The sequence below is a fragment of the Parasteatoda tepidariorum genome, chromosome 9 (genome assembly GCF_043381705.1).
Source record: "Parasteatoda tepidariorum isolate YZ-2023 chromosome 9, CAS_Ptep_4.0, whole genome shotgun sequence".
NCBI classification, from domain to species: Eukaryota; Metazoa; Arthropoda; class Arachnida; order Araneae; family Theridiidae; genus Parasteatoda; species Parasteatoda tepidariorum.
This window is the reverse complement of record NC_092212.1, coordinates 60,653,642-60,676,765: the sequence shown is the minus strand read 5'-3', so window position 1 is coordinate 60,676,765 and position 23,124 is coordinate 60,653,642. Positions and strand designations below refer to the sequence as shown.

The 23,124-nt window shown below is 26.9% G+C and overlaps 1 protein-coding gene across 1 annotated transcript in view; it reads left to right on the top strand.

The window, feature by feature from the left end:
- The first annotated feature begins 3,620 nt into the window (after positions 1 to 3,620).
- Positions 3,621 to 23,124, top strand: part of LOC107448841 (centrosomal protein of 104 kDa) — a 39,315-nt gene continuing 19,811 nt past the window's right edge. Inside the window, exons 1-12 of the mRNA XM_071185831.1 lie at positions 3,621 to 3,957; positions 5,610 to 5,701; positions 5,839 to 5,920; positions 6,683 to 6,821; positions 8,518 to 8,589; positions 13,642 to 13,667; positions 13,957 to 14,066; positions 15,628 to 15,683; positions 17,385 to 17,540; positions 17,621 to 17,648; positions 20,039 to 20,141; positions 21,785 to 21,914. Of these exons, the coding sequence (XP_071041932.1) occupies positions 3,845 to 3,957; positions 5,610 to 5,701; positions 5,839 to 5,920; positions 6,683 to 6,821; positions 8,518 to 8,589; positions 13,642 to 13,667; positions 13,957 to 14,066; positions 15,628 to 15,683; positions 17,385 to 17,540; positions 17,621 to 17,648; positions 20,039 to 20,141; positions 21,785 to 21,914 (1,107 nt within the window). The 5' untranslated portion in view covers positions 3,621 to 3,844. The remainder of the gene's footprint in view (positions 3,958 to 5,609; positions 5,702 to 5,838; positions 5,921 to 6,682; positions 6,822 to 8,517; positions 8,590 to 13,641; positions 13,668 to 13,956; positions 14,067 to 15,627; positions 15,684 to 17,384; positions 17,541 to 17,620; positions 17,649 to 20,038; positions 20,142 to 21,784; positions 21,915 to 23,124) is intronic.

Below are 23,124 nucleotides of genomic sequence, written 5' to 3'. Positions count from 1 at the left end.
GAACCATGGTATCACGTGATCAATTTTAAGAAAAATTCATTTGCCCCTCCGGAAGTATGGCCATGTAACTGTTGTAGTAAGCTTTAAAAAATTTTGGTAAATCACGCCTCAAAATTTCGTACGGTACACGGATATTTTACAATTACAGCGGTTTTTAGTATACTGGTAACAAATTTGGGGAAAGCTTTTTAAGAAATACGGTAAAGTTATTAGTTATTTAAGAAAACTTTGCTTTTTGAAGACAATCCTCTTATTTTTAGAATGTAAATAAACTTTGATATTTGTTAAGTTTCATTGAATTATTGGAATGTCGAGGTAGTCACAATCATTTTAACACATTCACGCCGGGGTGACCCACTGGCGGGTCACGCTAGATTGTCTCATCGGGCGGCGAACCGGAGTAAAAACTGGTAACAAATAAATTTATTTTTTTAGTTTTTTTCCGGGAATAATAAAAATCCATAACTATCAATTGTTTTTAACGGATGCAATTTTTATATGGAATTGCTTCTTCGCCGTGATAAATTTCCTTACAGTGAATTGTTTGAGAATCCTCCCGAATATTATCTAATATTGAAATAGTTCTTCTACCAGTATTTTCTCTTTTCCGTCCCGCTTTCAGGCGCAACACCCGGCGTGAACGTGTTAATTCAGAAGTTAAATCATAAGATTGAGTACAATTTAATTTGACTGCAACTTAACCGGTTAACGCCCAGCGTCATATATTTAGGACAGTTCCTTTTTTCAAAGACATTCATTGTGGTGGGAAACTTTTTTCAGAATTTTCATTTATCTGGGTGAATTAAAAGATTCTCAGAGACCACAAAGATTTAGTTATTTCTGACTAGATCTAGAATTAAAAGGAGCAAGTACTTTTTGATCTATCAAAAACTTTTTGAATGCCCTAACAGTAGAAAAACCAATTAATTTCGATAATATATTATACCACCTTTTCCATAAAACCACTTCTTGTATCATTTCAAAATATAAAGTCGGGACAAAAGGGGTTAATGCGAGGAAAATCTCCGGCTTAAACCAGGAGAAGTTCACAAGTTTTACAAAGGACTTCAATAACTCTATAAGGTTTGTAATTACAGTCGGACTTCTATTTAACGAACTTCCATTTTGCGAATTTCTCTATTTTGCGATTTTTTTCGAGGAACTAAGAACATTTTGGAAACTTCTTCGCAAAATAACTTCCAAATGGCGAAGTGAATTTTCTATTCTACGAATTTTTATTTCGCATCCGCTTTCCCTGTTTCCCAAAATATTTCAAAACATTTCAAGCCTGTTAACGGATTTTATGGGGGAAACGACTTTGAATTGATTTTCGAAGCTGCTTAACTTTTAGAGAAAGCAGTAAAATCCCTTTCCCTGTTTTTTTTTGCATTTCAAACGAAAAACTCAGACAAGATTACCGGATTTTATCAGTAGCAATTAAACTTAAGAACGCATAATTTTATACATAAATTTAGCTTTTTTTTAGTTGAAAATGTATGCTGCACGATAGTGTAACACTTGATAATGTTTTGCTGTATTCTTGCTTTCGATGCAGATTTCTTTCATGGCTAAGATTTATAAAATAAACAGTAGATACTAGTTTACAAGATAAAGGTGTATCAGTTACTACTTTAATTATATATAGTGTTTATGAATTTAAAGCCTGTTTCTTGTTGTCTAAGTATTTCAACAGGTGATTTTCTATTTATCGAATTTTCCATTTAACGAACTTATTGTCGGGATTTAGCGACTTCGTCGAATAGAGGTTCGACTGTATTTCAGCGACTACAACCTTATTTTCTAATGTACCCTTTTTATGTATCCCCTCGAATAAATTACACCCCCTCCCCGGGAAATTTATTCGAGGTTGTCCTGGGCAGTCCCTTACCTCTCAACGCCTCTGACTAACCCGTATAAAAATTTCGTGGAACATTCACCATCCTTCATTAGCTTTGATTGTTTTGAACTGAATCATGAAAAACATGAATGACTGACCACGTGAAAAAAATGTGCGTCTTATTCTTCAACTGAGAGATGTCCGGAGATTGCACACACGATAATATAAACATTGAAAAATGAAAGATCAGCGATGATATATGAGCTATTTTCGATAAGACATTCAGGTTTAAAGCCCTTTATTCTTGTAAAATCTTACGCACTTATAAGAGAAAAATAGACCTTTCTATTATTATTATAATTATTTTTAATATTTATTGCCATTGCTGTCGCTGCTGTATCAGAAACTTTACATTGATTGGTATTCTTACTTTTATAAATCAAAAACTTTAAAATGGAACTTTATAATGCGATGAAACAATGGTAAAAATTAAAGAGTAATTGCAACTTTTAAAATTTTTCGATTTGAGTTTCCCTTGTGAATTTACAAAATTACTTCGATAAATTTTTTTCTTCTAAACTAATGTAACTTTTAATGCTGTTTTTTTCAGCAGGTTACGTTTAATAATTTAAACTTATTTAATGCTGGATTAAAATTAAAAGAATAAATAAATGAAAAAAGAAATCGAAATAACGCGTTGCTAGCGAATGTTCATTTTATTTATAGACATATAAAAGTAAAAGTTTATATATGTATATAATATAATAATTAATGATAATTAGGGCAAAAGCATCCGTCTTGCTTAAAATTGCTAAAAAAAGTATGCATACAAATTAGCTAAGGTATTACTCAAAGTAAAGATAAGATTTGAATTTTAATTAAAGAAATACTAGATTTATTAAAATTAATGATTAGCAATTTTTACGGCAAATTGAAAAAAACAAACTGTTTGCACTCTAACACTAGCCCCTACCTATTTACGCATTTGGTATTTCTAAAATATCTTACTGGAAGCAATCAAGTATTGTTTTCGAGCTTTAGAAGAAAGAAAAGGATAGTATTGCCAAACGCACAATTAGGCATAAGTACAATGAATACCTGTTACAATACCATGAATTATGCATCATAAACTATTTCCACCTAAGATTTAGTAAAATCCTTGTTCATCTTCATTCAAAGGGGATTCAAGATGTTTTACATTTATTGTGTAGTAACATCAATGGAAAAAATGGCTTAAATAGTTTTTTTGAAACTTATTCTTATTTCAATGACTGAATTTTGGTCTCCACAAAGTAAAGCAATGAGCGGTTGATTGTGGATGTTTTAATGGACATTAAAATGACATTGTGTCAATTGAATAGCAAATGGGACTTCATGCATCATGTTATAATGGGAGGGTCGCTGTAATGGGGTTTGTACTTGGTCAAATCAATCACACTGAATGCAAGAAAATCACGTATGCTGATTCTGAGATACAAGCGAGAACTTGATCAGCGAGTTTTTTAAATTAAGATTGATATGCTTAGCCACAGTAGTGCTGCCATCTTGTGGCAAACGATTAAACTTTTCATAAGGGTTTCGAATAAAACTTTTCAATTTTATTTCATAAAAATTGAATCAAATAAGCTGATGAAAATTTTTGAAAATATTTTTCATGAAAAACCTAAATTCTTGAAACATATATTTTTGCATTTTATAATTTATCTGATTCAACTGTAACAAAAAGTTTTGCGTGACAGCTGTGGGACTAACGAACCGTAACCATGCTCGTAATCTTTGTTTTGTTTACTAACAAATGCACCTGGTAACCGGTAGAAAACGAAAGTTTCTTCCCATTAATATATTAAATATAGCTTTATTTCGATAAACATATTACTTGTAATTTATTTTCTTTCAGGATTATTAAATATATTTTATAGCATTATGCTGTGATTGGTGATTCCGAAGTCGCTAGTAAGGCAGATAATTTGTACGTTTGAATATTTGGGACTGATTCTAAATTAAAATATGATCAAGCGAATACCTTTTTCTGTTATAAAAATTACGGGTGAAGATGACTATTATCCAGCGGCTGAATTAAATAATCAACGCCCAACTGCTAGAGGTTGGATGTCACCAAAGTAAGCCACAACTGATGGTAAAATTTAAAAAAAAAAAGATGTTTTCTGTTCAACCCTTGCTGGCTAACGCAAGAAATTTTTTCATTTAACTTTTGCATAAGTTTCTAATTTTTTTTAAAATTATTTCCCTTAGGTAAATTTAGTAATTGTGTAAAAAAAAATATTTTGACGGATATAGTGTACAATAGAGCGCCCCTTGTATTGTGCACTGTAACTTGGAACTTTTACTGTACATATTTTCCTATTTTTGTATCACTATTCTTATAATTACAAAAGGAGCACTCTATTGTAAATTTCTACCAGATTTCAAACCATCGCATTAATATTGGGAAAATCACCATATTGGCACCTACCCCAAAATAATAGAACATTTTGGCAATTTTTGAAAATTCTGCAAGAAAAATTGCCCGAAGTAGAAAATTTACTCAAAAAAGCTTGGCTCTAGTGTTTTTCTTTCAAAGTAGATAAAATCTAGGGTAACAAAAATTTCATTTTATTTTTTTAGGAAGAATTTATTTTTTAATTTATATCTTTCTGAAATATATTTTGTCCAAAAGCTTTTGCCTAGTATGCAATAGGTGCATTGATAAAATCATCTAATGTCATCAGTTACCGTTGAATGAACACTTTCAATTCTTAATAGATGAAAAACTTATTTTAAAAGTACTTTAGAATTGAAACTACTTTAGTTGTTGTTGTTTCTATTGCCCGCTTGCCATGCTAGCAAGCCTGCTTGGGAAACCAAGCAAATTTAACGTAGAGGGTGCATTTCTAGTTTTTCAGTGTCATTATTTATGACCAAGAATACGATTTCAGCCACACTCACAAATGTCGCAGCCTGATTTACAGGACGGACCCATTCATACATCTATTCATTAATCCACAGATCTTAATTTTGACCTGAACAAGAGAACGATCAATCTCCAATTCAGTACCTATAGAGGTATTCATCATTTGTTATGGGAAGTTGGAGAACTTTGTGATCTGGACTGATTTAACATGCACCAGTCACCATTTAATGCACATGGTTTCTTTGGATTCGAACTCCTGTCCTATCCTGGCCTGAAACTACTTAGTACAGAAGACATGTTATTTTGTCTCGTATTTATGTTCATTCTTAAACAGTAAAGCAAGCAAAAATTCAGTAAATGATAAATTTTTTCATGATTAATAAAAATCATTATTTATCTGTTTCGGGAGGATGTGAAAAAACCTATTACCACCATACCTATACTAGTATTTAAAGTTCTTATTTCTACAGCTCTTATTACCAATTACCACAATTAATTAAGCATCACCGGAATTTATATTAGTCTTGCGATTTTTTGCTCATCCTCTAAAATGTATTAATACCTTTTTTTAAAATCTTATACAATATAATGTATCGTGAATATGATTAATAACATTTAATATTATTAATTGTGATATTAAAAATACAGAATTTCTATTCAGCTTTTTTAAAATAAATAAATTTATGTGTATCCTTTTAAAAATCCTGATTTTTCCCTTTCTCCTTCACCCCAACATAAAATTCTTGCTTGATTATTACAATAATTTGATAAAAAAACTTTTCTTATTTTTAATTACGATTTTATTAAATAATCAAAATGTATAAAATTCCCCTGAGATCACTTTTATCAAAACTTTTGTAGATTTTGTTCCTATCCCCAAGTAATCATCTTACGATTGGAAATGAGGTCAAAACTGTGCAAATTTCAACTTTTGTCACATCCATTTTCTATTGGTAATATAACTTTCTCTATGTTTTTTAGTTTTCCTATTACTATTACTGCTTTAATTATTTTTAGTATGTTTCTATATTAGTTTAATTAGTCATTTTTTACTGGTCACTCATTTTTTTTATTGTGCATTTTATTTCAGCTTCCAAAATTGAACTGCTTGTGGGTGATGTGAAAAACACTCTGCCTGAATTGCTTCAAAATGTTTCGTGGGAAAAACAAGGGTTAGTATTTGTTTAATTTAATTATATTTGCTTAATTTTATCAAAAAAATTTGTTTTTCAAAATAAATAAATCTCCAATATAACTTACTGCATAATTTTTAATCAAATTTCTTAGAATTTTTTTTATTGATTTCTAAATAATTAAGTTTTTGAGATAGTACAAATTAATAATTGTTTTACATATTTTATGCACGCATTTTAATTTCTTGTCACTTTTATTTTGCTGCAAAAGTTATTATTATTAAAGTTGTATTTTTTGAAAAAATATTCTGTTTTGCAATATTTAATAAATCTACATGAAGAACTTTTTTGAAAATTGAGGCATTCTATCTTAGTTGATATAGCTTCTTTAATACAGAGCCTTAAAATCTAATGAAAGCATTTCCCCCCCCCCTTCTTATTGGATTTGTGGCGCCCATTTGTTTGGCTGTAGAATTATTAGCTGATGTTATAATAGTTTTAAAATAGATAGGAATCGCTTGTGTGAACTTCAAGCTCTGTTTGAATTATTTTTTTCTTACAATAAGATTTATTTCTCTGATGAACAATAAGAATAATTTTTTTTTTATCAAGTCAGAAATAAAATTAATTCATTTTAAAACTCATATTTTTATTTCTCTCATATTAATTGCTGAAATGCATGTCATTGAAAAAAAAAAAGGATTACTGAATAAATATCCATTTTGGAACTCTGCTTTTAGTTAATAAATATGTTTAACAGTTGTGTATACAACCTGAATTAAAAATGCCATTTGTTTTTAGTGATATTCCATTATCCGACAACTTGGGGACCAATTTCAAAGCTAGGGAATTCAGATCTGCTAATTTAGATATTATTGCCAAATTTGTGAAGATTATTCTTCATCAAAACCATGTAAATAAACTAAATCTGTGTAATCAGGTTTGTATTTTTTAATTATTTAATATTCTGTATTTTAATTATATGTATAATTTCAAATTATTCTTCTTACTCTAGAAAACAAATTATTTATTAACTTTTGTTACACTATTTATTAACAAAATAACATATTAAAGAATTAATTCTTTATTGTGTTATTTACTAATAAATATTGTTTCTGATATCTGATTTTATCAGTTTTCTGAATCTTTAAAGAATAACAATTATTAATCATACACAAGACTTTTTCATGTTAGGTAATAATGCCTATTTAAATAATAAAAAAAAAACATAATAAAATATTTTTTGTAACAATTATTTTACCAAAGGAACTAGAACATTGGTTGTTCTGTTGGAAGGAAGTGGGCTTATTGAAGGGCATGGACCTGCTGAAAATACTTTATACTTATAATAATTATACTTGTTAATAATGCTTTGCATTTAGTTCATCCAAGCTTATTCATGGTCAATGTTTATACTTCTGATTATTACTTCAAATAGTGCAGATGTAGATATTGTTTATGACATTGTTTGGACAAAATTAGAAACAATAGGTACATTCATATGTTTTCATTAATAAGCATTTGAAAAAGACTTGAGTATGTAAAAGTTTCCTTTTCGCTTGTATTTTATAAACTACCATGCTAAATTGGGCATGTAAAAATTTCTGGACCGTTTGATCTCTGATTGTTGGTAGTCTTACATTTCATAGAATGCCAATTAGAAATTTCATTTAAATAAAATATTTTTCTTTTTTACAGATTTTAATTATAGATTTTTTTCTCCGTAAAATCAAGGACTTAAAAATGACATTACTTTGGTTTGAGATAATTATTGTCATTCACTGATAACAAAGTTATTATTTACTAAAAACATATATAAATACAATGCTAGAAAATAGTATTACTTAACTTTAAGTGGAAATAATGCAAATATATTTTAAATATAATTTACTTGAAATTAAGTTTCAATTTAAAATCCTATTATTTTGCATGCAAAATTTTGGAATTTTTAACTCTTTCTCAATTGTTTTGCACACCAAATTTATAAATTTTTTATTCTTTCTCTATTTACTCTTTGTTCAAATTTGTATGATTGTTTCCATTGAATATTTAAGTAAAATATCAATGAATTATTCGGGGAACCTTTCAGAACATAACCGAGTTTGATTGTTAATTAAAGAATGATATTGTAATTTATATTTAAAGCTTTAAACGGAATATGTTTAAATATAATTCTGAATTAATTTTTATTCAAAATGTTTTCGATAAATGTTCCTTAAATGTATTATAAACTTTATTAAAAATATATTAAACAGTTGACATTTTTTCCTCCTGGTTTTCTTCGATTACTCTCAAAACATTCTGTAGACAAAAAAAAAGACAAAAAAAAAAAAAAAAAAAAAAAAAAAAAAAAAAAAAAAAAAAAACACGAAATTTAAAATAATAAATTACATAACTGTATTTTCCTTATTTTTGTGTTTGTGTTTTTGTAAATGTAAGGAAAGAAATATTTCCTACTTATTCAGTCTTATAAAACAATGAATACATTAATTGATGATAAATTTTAATAGTTTGAGAAAAATTTGAGTTTAGCGGTTGTTGAAAAACAGTTTGAAAATTTATTGTTTAACTTTCATGTCATATATAAAGCAATATGAAATTTATTCCTTTTATTTTTTGCTCATTGTGCTTTACAGGTCGGCATCATCGCTGTCAACGTTATAGGGGAAGCTATACTTGATGGAGGCCCAATCAAAGCTCGACATTTGGTAAAATTTATTCTCAGTTAGCTTCGGTATATACATAAAATATTTTTTGTATGGCTAATATGAGTCATTGTTAATTCTGTAAATTTAAGGGTATGATATTTTAATTACAAAGTTTGCTTAAGTTTTCTCACTTAATTTAGGTCTCGGGAATTATTTACCACATTGTTTAACATCTGAAAATTGAGAGTATATAAGTAATGGGTCATTCTCACTGAAAAGGTATAAATAGACTAAAAAAATTTCTTAAATTAAAGTAATTAAAAAAGTTATAAAAATGACATAAATGCCTTTATTTATTTTTGTTGTATGTCCTTATAATAATGGGCAAGTTTTCTATTTTATTTTTTACAAGATTTAAAATATTTTAAATTCTGCCTTGTCCACGGAGGAGATGTAATAGTCAAGGGAGGAGACATTTTATGTTATAAAATATAAAATGTCAATGAAGACTAATTCATTAATTATTGGGCACACACAACTGATATGAGTTTATCATTAATAAGTAAATAATAAAATCTTTCATTATTAGAGATAGAGCTACTTCCGATTAATCATGCTGCTATGAAAGGAAACATCAATTTTTAACCTAAGTGTACAATTTCTTAAGTAACTCTTACTGAATATTAATAAATTAAAATGTAAAGACTATTGAAATAAAAATTCAGACTCCACATGAAACTTGAGTGTTAAGGGTACTCTTTTGTGACCATTTTATGCAAGTTAAACATACTGTCATCCAAATAACGTTTTTGTTTTTTCTCTTTTCTTCTTGTTATTGTTTCTTTTTTCCCTGGGCACAAACGGCTATCAATTCCTAGAAATTTAAGTACATTTAATAACGATTTTTCTGTTAAATCTTTTTCTGATACAAATTTTAAAGTTTCTTGCTCTTTTTTTCACTCACTTTCTTCAAACAATATAGAGTTTTCTTTTAATTTCTGTCTAGCTTATCTCATACTAAGTTTTTTCTGTTCCCTTCTCCTTTGCATTTGAACATTTGATTGCTTTCTTTTCTTAAATTTTGGTTTTGCAATTTTTTTCCTTAAATTTGAAGAGAAAAAAAATGTTAAACATCACAGAAATTATTTAGAAAAATTTCCAATATTTACTTATCCGATAAGAAAAAGTTAAACTTAATTGATTTTCTTTAAAAATAGAAACAAATTAACACATTTGTTCCATTTTAAAAAATATCAATTAAAAGAAAATAGTTTTTTAATTATTAAAATTGTATTATGGTTATCTAACACATTGTCTCTTACATTGACTGTGTCTTCTCCTCCGTGGACTTGTTATGTCCACGGAGGGGACGTCCACGGAGGAGACAAAAACTAGTTCTTGAATTTTTCTGATTTTTAATTTTAAAGTTACAAAAATGGGGCAGTTCTTTTTGTTAAATATACTATTTTTGCAATCTAAAATTCATCTATCAAAAATAAAATAATTTTCTCTTACCTTCTTTATGATGTCCACGGAGTATACGGTGAGAACTTTGCCAAACCCCAGTTGAACACAACAATCCAAAACTGACACCAAAGAGAACAAAAACAACTGATATTTAACATTAGAAAATGGAATGGTTACCCCTCCCAGCAGCTGTCTTATAGGGATTTCGCATATGCTGCCCTTTATTGCATATTTACAGAACTATATTAATTGTCCACGGAGGGAGACATCATTTTTGATGGACAAAGTTTACTAGTCATTTATTTTATAAAAATAATTTTTTTTTAAAAAAATATTAAATGAAAAGCATTTAACTAGGTAAAACTACAAAAATCATTAAAATAACATTTAAATTGTTTAACAGCCATTAAAAATTATTTTGTGTCACAGACGTAGGGACGTCCACGGAGGGGATTTTGAAGTTATGTTTATTAAAAAATAAGAATGAAATATTAAATACATTTAGCAGAAATGCATATAATTTGTTAGTTAAGAACTTCAAGAAAAATGATAAAGAAAAATATTAAGAAATCTGGTGTATTTCCTAATATTTATTAATCAGGGACTTAAAAAATCACCTTTTTGTGAGAATGACCCTAATAAATAAGTAAATTTAGTAATTTAAAAAATTATCTTGCCAAAATAATTCATAAAAATATTCAACAATTTTGGTTGTTTATTTTAGGTAAAAGACATTTGAAACAATTCTTAAGATATGTTTTGAGCAACTTTTACAAAATATCAGTTGTTTTTTTTATATTTTTTTAGCTCTATCTGTGAACTGAAGTATAAATGCTTTTATGTCTTTATCTGTTATTTCTTACGAATCATTTCTTCATATATGTTTTCAACAATGTTGATGTTTAGTTTCATAATCAATGTTAAAATCCAAATATTTAGCTTTTGACAAGACAAATAAACTTATTGCTTAAAAAGTTGCTGTTATCATGATCAGCTTATGTTTCATCTTTTAATATTTTACATAACCAACAGTTTACAATTTTCTTCCAATCATTAACAACATTAAGAAATACATACTATTCATCTGTTAGTCCTTATAGCCATTCCAATATTAAACTAAAGCAATCAAAACCAGTCTTACGATTTTTGTTTGTTTGCTCTTTGAAGCAGTATTATAAGGAGGCACCTCTGCAAAATCTTTAGTACACGATTTGGGTCATTCTCACTGAGAAGGTATAAATAGACTAAACAATTTTTTTAAATTAAAGTAATTAAAAAAGTGATAAAAATTACATAAATGCCTTTATTTATTTTTGTTATATGGCTTTATAATAATGGTCAAGTTTTCTATTTTATTTTTTACAAGATTTAAAATATTTAAATTCTGCCTTGTCCACGGAGGAGATGTAATGGTCAGCGGAGGAGACATTTTATGTTATAAAATATAAAATGTCAATGAAGACTAATTCATTAATTATTGGGTACAGCTGATATGAGTTTAACATTAATAAGTAAATAATAAAATATTTCATTATTAGAGATAGAGCTACTTCCGATTAATCATGCTGCTATGAAAGGAAACATCCATTTTTAACCTAGTTGTACAATTTTTTAAGTAACTCTTACTGATTATTAATAAATTAAAATGTAAAGACTATTGAAATAAAAATTCAGACTCCACAGGAAAGTTGAGTGTTGCGAATACTCTTTTATGAACATTTTATGCAAGTTAAACATACTGTCATCCAAATAACGTTTTTGTTTTTTCTCTTTTCTTCTTGTTATTGTTTCTTTTTTTCCTGGGCACAAACGGCTTGTTCTATCAATTTCTAAAAATTTAAGTACATTTAATCACGATTTTTCTATTAAATCTTTTTCTGATACAGATTTTAAAGTTTCTTGCTCTTTTTTTTAAATTTTTTTTTTTACTTTCTTCAAACAATATAGGGTTTTCTTTTAATTTCTGTCTAGCTTGTCTCATACTAAGTTTTTTCTGTTCCCTTCTCCTTTGCATTTGAACATTTGATTGCTTTCTTTTCTTACATTTCGGTTTTGCCATTTTTTTCCTAAAATTTGAAGAGAAAAAAATTTTTAAACATCACAGAAATTATTTAGAAAAATTGCCAATATTTACTTCTCCGATAAGAAAAAGTTAAACTTAATTGATTTTCTTTAAAAATACAAACAAATTAACACATTTGTTCCATTTTAAAAAATATCAATTAAAAGAAAATAGTTTCTTAATTATTAAAATTGTATTATGGTTATCTAACACATTGTCTCTTCCATTGACTGTGTCTTCTCCTCCGTGGACTTGTTATGTCCACGGAGGAGACAAAAACTAGTTCTTGAATTTTACTGATTTTTAATTTTAAAGTTACAAAAATGGGGCAGTTCTTTTTATTAAATATACTATTTTTGCAATCTAAAATTCATCTATCAAAAATAAAATAATTTTCTCTTACCTTCTTTATGATGTCCACGGAGTATACGGTGAGAACTTTGCCAAACCCCAGTTGAACACAACAATCCAAAACTGACACCAAAGAGAACAAAAACAACTGATAGTTAACATTAGAAAATGGAATGGTTACCTTTCCCAGCAGCTGTCTTATAGGGATTTCGCATATGCTGCCCTTTATTGCATATTTACCGAACTATATTAATTGTCCATGGAGGGAGATTTCATTTTTGATGGACAAAGTTTACTAGTCATTTATTTTATAAAAATAAATTTTTTTTAAAAAAATATTAAATAAAAAGTTACTATAAACATTTAACTAGGTAAAACTGCAAAAATCATTAAAATTACATTTAAATTGTTTAACGGCTATTAAAAATTATTTTGTGCCACAGACGTAGGGACGTCCACGGAGGGGATTTTGAAGTTATGTTTATTAAAAAATAAGAATGAAATATTAAATATGTTTAGCAGAAGTGCACATGATTTGTTAGTTAGAACTTTACGAAAAATTATGAAGAAAAATATTAAGAAATCTGCTGTATTTCCTAATATTTATTACTAAGGAACTTAAAAAATCACCTTTTTGTGAGAATGACTCATTTAACCTAATAAAATATCCACTTTAATATCCTGCATGGTAGTTTCTAAAGCTCAAACTGAAAATTGCTTAATTTAATTATTTTTAAAGTTAATCTCGTAATATTAACATAAAATAAATTTAAATTTCCATTTTAAATTATTGATTTAATTTTAATCCTTTTTTCCTCTTCATTTTTTAAAATATTAAATGCTTTTGGAATCCAAATTGTGTTAGACAGTAATTCAGAAATTCATTAAATAATTTTGCCTTTCTTTTATTTCTATGGAAATAACTTAAGCTTTAAACAGTATTATGTTAGACAGTTACCTGGAAATCATTTTATATTGAAATTTTTACCATGGAAATTACTTTGGAAAAACTTCTTCATTATTATAAGTAACTAAAAGAAAATTTCTCAATAACAGTAGAAAAGCTTTATTATATTTAACTTGATATACTTCTACAGAATTTAATTTCATCGATTTGGCCAATGAAATAAAGAGGAATAATTCAAACTGAATTCTAAAACTTTTTATTTGGAATATATTTTTTTTTTTGTAGTTTAAATTGTTTTGTGATTATGTTTGACTTTTACTTACAGGCAGATGAACATGGTATCACTAACAGGTATTCCATTTCATCAATAAATATTATGCTTTAAAATTATGCACCATTATCCCATATTATCCCATTATCATTTATTATCCCATTTAAATTTGTTAAGTGTTTTTTTTCTAAATTTTATTTTACTTTGCTCAATATTTTTAAATAAATAGTACTAAAAGCAAATCACCTATTTACTCATAAAAATTTTTATTTGTGATTATTACATTAATATGGCTTTTACAAATTTTTAAAAAAGAAATTGTTTAAATTCTTATAAATCTTAATATCAAATTTTACTTTAAATTTCCAGGGCTCAGAATATCACACAATATGAAGAGCTGCCCTTTAACATGTATGTGGATGTGGAAATTGCGCAACTCATCAGAGCTCTTGACAAGAAGAAACAAAAATCTATTTCAGGTAAAATGAATAATTAAATTCTATACTAATTTTACTTAAAGCTGAATAATGTTAAAAAAAATAATTTATGCATAATTAATTTTCAATTTCAATGAAATTTTGTACTTGATTAAAACATTAAAATAATTTTTTTGTTGCATTTCAAATATTTACTATTTACTAAAAATCTTTAATCAAAACATTATTTTTAAAATCTGAAATCCTCTAGAAAATACCATTTTTGTGATAAAATGGAATCTTTATAATGTCGTCAAAATATTGTAGGAAAAACAGTTCATGAGGACATTTTTTTAAACCAAAATTTATGTTNTTCAGGTATATATATCAAAAAATACTGCTATGAACATAGTACAGTAGGCATCTGATTATCTGAACTAATGTGGTGGAAATGTAAGCCAGATAACAAAATAGCCAGATAGGACAAAAATCCACTTGCTTATATAATCAAAATATGTTTAACACACTTTAATATAAATAATTAGAGCAAAAAAATTAAAATGCAAAAATATTCAAGGTTTTTTCATAAACTACACAGATGTGAAAAATTATGACTAGAAATAGTCATGACTACTATAGCATTAGCATTCCTCAGTTTCGCTCTCTGCACCCATTACGTTGAGTTTTACAAACAGCTTGTTCCTATGTTGTTGATTCTTTTTACCAGGCCATATAAACCGGACTTACTGTTGTAGGTTTTTTTTTTTTTTTTTTTTTTTTTTTTTTTTTTTTTTTTATTTTGTTTTTTTTTTTTTTTTTTTTTTTTTTTTTTTTTTTTTTTTTTAAATGAGCTATTTTGACACATGTTTTAACTTTTTTCATAGAACTCTTTCTTAAATTAATCTCTCCAGCCGTAAATACTCTGGACGAAGCAGTTTCGAAAAGGAATCATACGTATTGTCTTAAAACTTATAAAAATAGAAGCTATTTTAAGCATTTTTCTCAATACAAAATTCACATTTTTTAGCCCCCACTTTTTACAAATTGTTATAAACATGGTACTACATTTTATTTGTTTATTTATTCATTCTGGCTTGAAATTCAGTTGTTTAGTTTAAGATCAGTGTTGTTTAACTTTGTGCATAGTAGTTCTTTTTAAAATCATGTCTTTTATAAAATTTAGTGATAATATAAAAGTCAACTACAAAAATGAGAAACTTTTTCTTGTTCAGTGCTCAGAATAAAAAAGCGGACCAATCTGAATTACTTTTGATCTAATGATTGCATCCTCATGTTCTAGGACTTAATCTTAAAGGTTCAAGTGGGTGACCTCAAATATGTTAATTAATTACTGCAGATTAATCATTAAGATGGAGTCCTAGAATGTGAAGATCCAATCATTAGATCAAAAGTTATTCAATGTGGGGCATTTTTTGTTCACTGTACATGTAGTATTAATTACTCTAATGTTATGAAAAATTTGTTTCTTTAATAAATTAGTAATTTTATAACACTTTAATGACTCAGTTGTATGTTTTGTTAACATATTACAGAATTATTTTTAGCTTAAATCCCATTTCTTTACATTGTTATCATATTTTTTAAATATATGAATTTGTTTTAGATGATCGATTTGTGTATGCAAAGAAACTCAAATATGCTCAAAACCAATTGCTGAAAGTAACAATGCTCATAAATAAAACCAATTTCAGTTTTACATTTTCACATTATTTTGCAAATTACAATTCTTCTTTACATCATAATTCTGCTATTATATTTTATTTAAGTTTTCAATTTATTGCACATTAACAAGTTTTATTTGCATGGAACTGCTATTTATATGCATGTAAAGCTAGTGCACCATAATCAAAACTTAACATAACTTTCAATTTAGTGACCGGATTATTACATTTTCAGTTGCCAACTGTATCACTTGAGGGATCATTAATAAGCAGTAATTTATTATTAATGTATGGATTTAGTAGTTTGGTTTCTCTAAATAAAATTGTAGCACTTCTCAGTGCTAATTCTAATTTTAAAAATATTATGTGCCTAAAATATCTACTATAAAAGTTGTGAGTTCTTCTGTATTGTATTTTCATAATTTGAATTTCTTAATCTAATGTTGAATTAATTACTGTAATTATAAAAGTCTATTCCTAAAATTGTAAAATTGAAGGCTAAAAAAATTATTTGTAGAGATAGGTAAATTATGATTATTAATTATGTTATTTATCAGAAATTAGGTACATTTTTCATTATGCAATTCTTTTGTTTATTTATAAGTATTTTTATGAAAAATGATAAAATTCTAAAAAAAAATTTATCATTTCTTTCTTTATACAATCAATTTTAAAAATATAGTATTTTGTTCATAAATTTATTATTAATTGTTCACCGTTAGCAAGGAATTACGTTTTCTTTTATTCTAGTAAAATTTTTTTCTAGTATTTAATTATAAATCTTATTTAATCTATTTGTTGAATTTATAATTGGTTGAGTTTTGTTTGAATGATTATTTCTTAAATAGAGGGTGTAAAAAATTAAAAAATTCGAAATAATTTAAAACAAAATCATACAAAACAATGACAAAATCTATCATTTTTTTTAATTTACTAAAGCATTTTACTGTTTTAATTGATAGACTATAAAACTATCTAAGTGCTACTTTTTATATGTAATTAATTTATTATTGGTCGAGTCCTGTTGTATAATTAATTGTTGGTTAAGTCTGGTGTAAAAAATGAAACAAATATCAAACCTAAAGAAGCTTCTAACTTAAAAAACGTTAATATGGTTTTTAATTATGAATTATACATATGGTTTTGAAATATTTTATTACTTTAAAGTGTAACATAACAATTCATAGTTTTGTTTTTGAAAATTTAGAAAAAATTATTGTAAATTTCACAAAATATTAACTTGAAGTGAAAAATTAGTTTCTAAGATTTCTTTGTCTTATTATGTAAAGAATTTGCTAGTCTATGTATATTTGTACTCGTGTGATTCTTGTTATTTTTTTTAAAGTTAAAAACTTAATACTTTAAATTAAACTGCTATAAAGGTGAAACACATTTGAAGTGTTGTAATGCACTCTTTAATGCAGAAATGTGTTTTATATTAACTTCTTTTTCCACATCAGTTAAAATGTACTTCTTGCTTAATCGAATTTTGCGTAAATTACACTTTTTTACTTTTAACTTAAATATTTGCACTAAATTTTTTTAAAGTAGTTTATTTCATCTATGTCCTAAAATTTTTATAAAACTCATTTATTCAATTTATAGAATAAAAATTTGAACTTTTAAAATTGTTGAATAAAAATTTTTCAATTTCAAGTCTTAATTTCTGTTAATTCATTACCTGTCTTAAACATTATAGATTGGTGAAAAACTAGGAAAGCTGGATATCGAGAAAGAAAATGCTATAGAAAAGGAAGATTTTGATCTGGCTCACGTTAAAAAAGAAGAAATTGAAAAAATTAGGCTTGATACATATAAAAGGCTTAATATTTCTCATTTAATGGAAATTGATGGGGTATGTACATTTAAAATTTTTCCAACTAGTACTTATATGGATATTGTCATATCGAAATTTCAAATTATTTTTTATTTTAGAAAGTTATTAAAGAAAATGATGAAGACGGTGAGTCAAAATTAAGTTATTTAAATTGTTCTAAAACCTCTGTTTAATGATTCTTTTGTATCTTTTTTTAAAACTCTTTTTTATCATCCATAACCAATTTTTTTATGTATTCTTAAACCCTTATTCTATTTTGCTTACATATTGGCATTCTCAAATATTGTTACTATTTATTTTTGTTGTAATTTTGTAAATAATTATGTAACCTTCTAATAAAAAACTGCTATGACAAATTAGGCATACTGTTTTACTGATTTTTTATGTAATTCCTTAATTCCTTAAAAAATTATCAAGGATATTTAATATGTGAAAATAAGTATATCTACATATATATGTGAAGCAGTTTTTTTCTCATATTTTTAGTATTCAAAGTATTAACATGATTTCATTAAGTATATTTAGTATAAGAAATATTTAAAAATCTTTTTCAGTCAGAAAAAAATATTCTACTTCATATCTGTTAATCTATGGTAAATTATATGATTCAGGGTGGCCACTGGACAGGGAAAATTGAGGCATATATGAAGTATTAAGGGTCATCTTCAGACAGAAAAAATATTCTTCTCGTTTAACTTATGAAGAATCATGAGATTCAGTGTTGCCAGAGGACTGGGAAAAACCAGGCATATTAATATTAAGGGCCATCTTCAGAAAGAAAAAATATTCCACTTCTCTATTAACCTATAGAGAACTATGTGATTCAGGGTGACCATGGCAAAAATAAGGGATTTATGAAGTATTAAGGGCCATCTTCAGGTGGAAAACGTATTCTTCTTCTTCTTGTTTAACCTATGGAGAATTATATGATTCAGGGTGGCCACAAAATAGAAAAATCAGGGAGAACAGGAAAAAAACAGGATGTACGAAGTATTAAGGGTCATTTTCAGACAGAGTGAATATCAGGTTGCTTCTTTGTTAACCTATGGAAAATTATATGATTGCAATTTCCTAGTATATTTATTAAATTTATATATTTTAAAATTTCTTTACTTATATATTAAAAAGTAGTCCGAAATTAATATTTTGTACTATTTTTTTGTTTCATTTTATTCAATGAGTATGTTCCATTGAACTTAGTTTTTTTTCCATTGAACCAAATTTTAATATTGTAAATATTTGTAATTTTTTTTAAAAAAGTTGTTATAAAAGTTTTAAAAACTTTCAAATATATTAACTATCTTAAAATTTTATATTTGATTACTCAGTTCAATAGAACACATTTCATTGAATGAAATGAAACAAAAAATATTAAACAGTTGCTAAAAGAAAATTAAAAGGGAGATTTTTGTATAATTCTCCATTAGTTAGCACCTGCAGAATTCTCTATTAATATAAAAATAATAATTTTTGCCATAGATATTCTATTCTGTCTGCTGAGGGTGCTTTATTGTAGAAGTTTTGCATAGACTTGCTGAAAATTTAATGCCTATTGTACCAAAATAAACAAATATTTTATATATTTATGTAGAATAATTTAATATAAATATAAATGAACTGTAAATTTAAATTAAATGCAAATTAAAATAAATATAAAGAAATACTGTAAATTATGGCATTTTCTAAATTTTTCTTCTTTTTATACAATATTTTATACAATATGACAGATAACGATACTTTAGATACTTTTTAAGATTCTTTTTTAGCTAATGTAATGGATTTTGAATCATGGGGACTGAGGGGATTGTTTATTTGCCTTACAGTGAGGTGACCCAGGTTCGAATACAAGCGGTGACTGGTTGATAGAAATTTTGCTCCCAGTTTGCACAGTGCTGAGGTAAAATATCTTCAGTGGTAGGCGGATCATGGGTTAAAAATCCTCTTGCAATCTTGCTAACCGTGAGAGGTTTTTGTGGTTTCTCTCTCTATGTCACTCAAATGTGGGTTAGTTCTATCAAAAAGTCCACATTTTCCCCAATGCTTGATCTAGGAATTCCCTTGTTTTCTGGGTTAGGTTCAAAATTACAGGGTATGGAGTTGAAGATTGATAGTCGTAAACTCAGAATTGGGTCGGCTATTGAATGACGGATATAAAGTAAAATGTAGTGGCTTTAATTAACAAAATGATAAAAAATATTTCAATACAATTATTCCTGGCATTGTGAATAAAGAATTGGTATTCGTTTATAGTTAAGCATGGGAAGCAGTGTAAGTAGAAATTTCAATGGCATCCTTCAATTGACATAATAATAAGTATAATTACTTATTAAGCATGTTCAAATTACTGAAAATTAAACTATTCTTTTGTATAATCTCATAACAAGCCATGACTTGTTGCAAAGCAACAGTTAGCTTTTAATACTTGCTTCCATTTCTTTACAAATGGCTGGTAAAAAAAATGTAGAATCTTTTGGTGTTCTGAAAGATTAATTAATCTTTGTTTCATTAATTTTTAGGTAACATTCCCAAATTCTCATCTAACCCTCCTGCAGAAATGCTGAAACCAATGGTTGGAAACTATGTTAGTCCAGAAGAAAACATTGTGCCTGCTTTAAAAAAGTATGTGAAATTTAGCTACACTTTTGTGTTTTATTTGTATGTATTATGTTTATGTGAACTATTCTGTGTTATGTAATATAAATTACATTGCATCTATTCAATACACATATAATCATGTCTCTATTAGGTATAAATGTGAATAAATATTTGAGAAAAAAATGTGTTTGCAATTACTCTAGAACCATAAATTACTATTTCAATTTATATACTATTATATTCAAAATAATTCCAATTTAGTGCAGCACTTGTTGCTGAATATTATTAGCTATATATGCTTCATAATTTGTTATCTTTAATACCACTCAAAAGATTCTCTTAAATCTGAAACAAGGTGGTATTTTACAGTCATTTATTATCAAAAACTCATTGTTAAACTCATTTACAATTGCAAATATTTTCATAATTAGCAATTTTTTTGGGTTATTTCCTTACATTTCTGTGCCTTCATGGCACTCCCCCACAGCAGGGAGATCGGGGAGGGAGTACTATTGCCGTGCTGTCATTTTGGAAAGTGTTATAATTGTGCCGAAAATCATACTTTTATCTGAATCCATCTATGGTTGTCATTATTATCAAATATGTTTTTTTTAAGTGATGTTTTTGGTGATTGTAAGTGAATAAAAATATCTTATACGTTCTTAATATGTTCTAAGGAAAAATTGCTTGTTAGTTGAATTAGTTATTATATTGAAAAATTCATAAAAAATAAAGGCTAACTTTATTACAATAACACAATATTTATTACAATACGCAACACAAACTTTATTACAATAACACAAGTTCAGTACAACCAGACATATTGAACAAAAGCAGATGACCTCTTTAGAATTGTTTCAGAGTTGACCGATTCAGACTGAGTTTTTGTGAACAGTTGTAATGAATCCATTACAAAAAAAGATAAGGCAGAGTTTTCGTTAAGAAATTTGGATTATGCGTTCTGAGATAGGAAATTAAAGGAGTTTGAATTAATATCGTCGCCTAAGGAATTTCCGGCTTATTTAATTCTTCTTTTTCGGGCTTGCCAGATGTGAGGCATTGCTGTGCTTTAGTGGCATTTTGTGCCAAATGCTCCAAACTCAATTCTTCCTAATTTAATTTTCTAAGTTTGCCTACTTTGTTTATAAAGTCTGACAGTCCCTTAATAGAGCTAAGGTGTAGCTCTTTAGGATGGAGAGTGCTAAATAAGTAAATTGTGTAAGGGCAAGGGCACCATTTTCATGTAATGTATGATATGCTGATTCATGCTATTTAATTAGTTCTGATGTTTTCGTATGAACTAATGAAATTGTTTGTTTCTTATTTTAGTTAGAAATGATGAAAAGCTTCTTGATGTTTCAATAACTAATTTTTTAAAATTTTGTATTTTCATCTTTTGTATTTTCAAGATAAATTGATGATGTCGCGTAATGTTTGTTTGGGACAAAAGAGCTAGTTGGGAGAATAATTTCTTGTATAAAACTGATTGTTGTAACTATTGTGTTCATCTTAGAAATTAAGAATTAAATGTTTACTACCATACATTAACTTATAATTTCTAAGATAATCAAATTACTTTTAAATTTAAACATTTGCTGTATTTTCACACATTAACCATGATTTATTATAAGTCTTCTGTAAATATTAACATGAATTTAATTTGTAAGGGGAAAGAAAACTCAGCCATCAGTTTTTCCAAGGGATGTTGATATTGGAAAAGATTCTGTTTCAAGCAAGTTAACTGAGAAAGAAATCAGAGAAGCTTCTTTGCCTATTGAAGTGTTTGGGCAGTCATTGGTAATCTCTTATGTTTATTAAATAAATATTCTCCTCAAATGATATATTTGCATGAATTATCTCTTTGAAAGAATTATGTACTGCCCTGTATTTCAGTATTTCTTAAAATTAATATACAGAGTTCTCCCTAGAAATAAAAAAGGGCAGTGCCCTTTTTACTCAGAAAATGGCCCTTTGAGTTTTGAAAGGACACACACAACACTGTTAAAATTTATCAAAATGTATAATATTATATAATAACTGAATTTTATCCTCAACAATTTTTAAATTCCCTTCCAATGCTATTTTATGTGTTTGTTAAATAGTAATTCTCTCTGATTATCAAAATAAGAGAAACTTTTGTAGTTTATAAAAATAATTAAAGGTATGCTAAAAGACAATATCTGTGCGTAAATGTTTTCTTTAAAAAAAAGAAGAAAAAAAGATTAATTTCTAAGCAACATGAAAGCTTCTTTATATAATTTAAACTGAAAATTATGATAAAATTAACATTTAAGAGTGCAGTTTTTTTTAAAAGAAAGGTTTTGATTTAAAAAGAAAGGTTTTTATTTAAAAAAAAGATTTTTATTTAAAAAAATGATTTTTAGATTTAAAGTCACTTAAAAATTAATTAATATCCTCCACCACACGTGCATGAAAGAAGGAGATATTTGTAAACATTTAACCAGATGAAAATAATTCTAACAAAGTAAATATTTGTAATAGAAATCAGAAATAAATCTATAACACAGATAATTTAACTGGGGTGTAATTATTATTTAAACAGTGAATAATTTTTTTTTAAATGGAACATAAATAAATAGGCAGATATTTTAAGGGATAGCAGCTTATTTTTATAAAAATGGCGAAGAAAACACATTTATTGGAATCAAAGGGCAAGAAGGGTGGGAAGTCTTTCTAAAAACGCACTATAATATGTTTATGTCTAACTTTACAAATGTCTTAAGTGTGTAATTTTTATAAAATATGCATGTATGTTATTTTTAAATTTATCCTTTAATTTTTGTTGGGAACTTTGTGTTATGCATTCTTAACTCTGATAATAATAGCACTTAAACGTCTTTACTTAGTACTGTACAATGTCTCTCATTTTCTATTTATTATATTCTTTTTATATATTAATAGGTCTTTCTATAAATCTCAATCTTTTAATTGCGTATTCCTCATGTGTTATGGATCCGCAAGCTTTTTTAGACGTTTTTTTTATTAA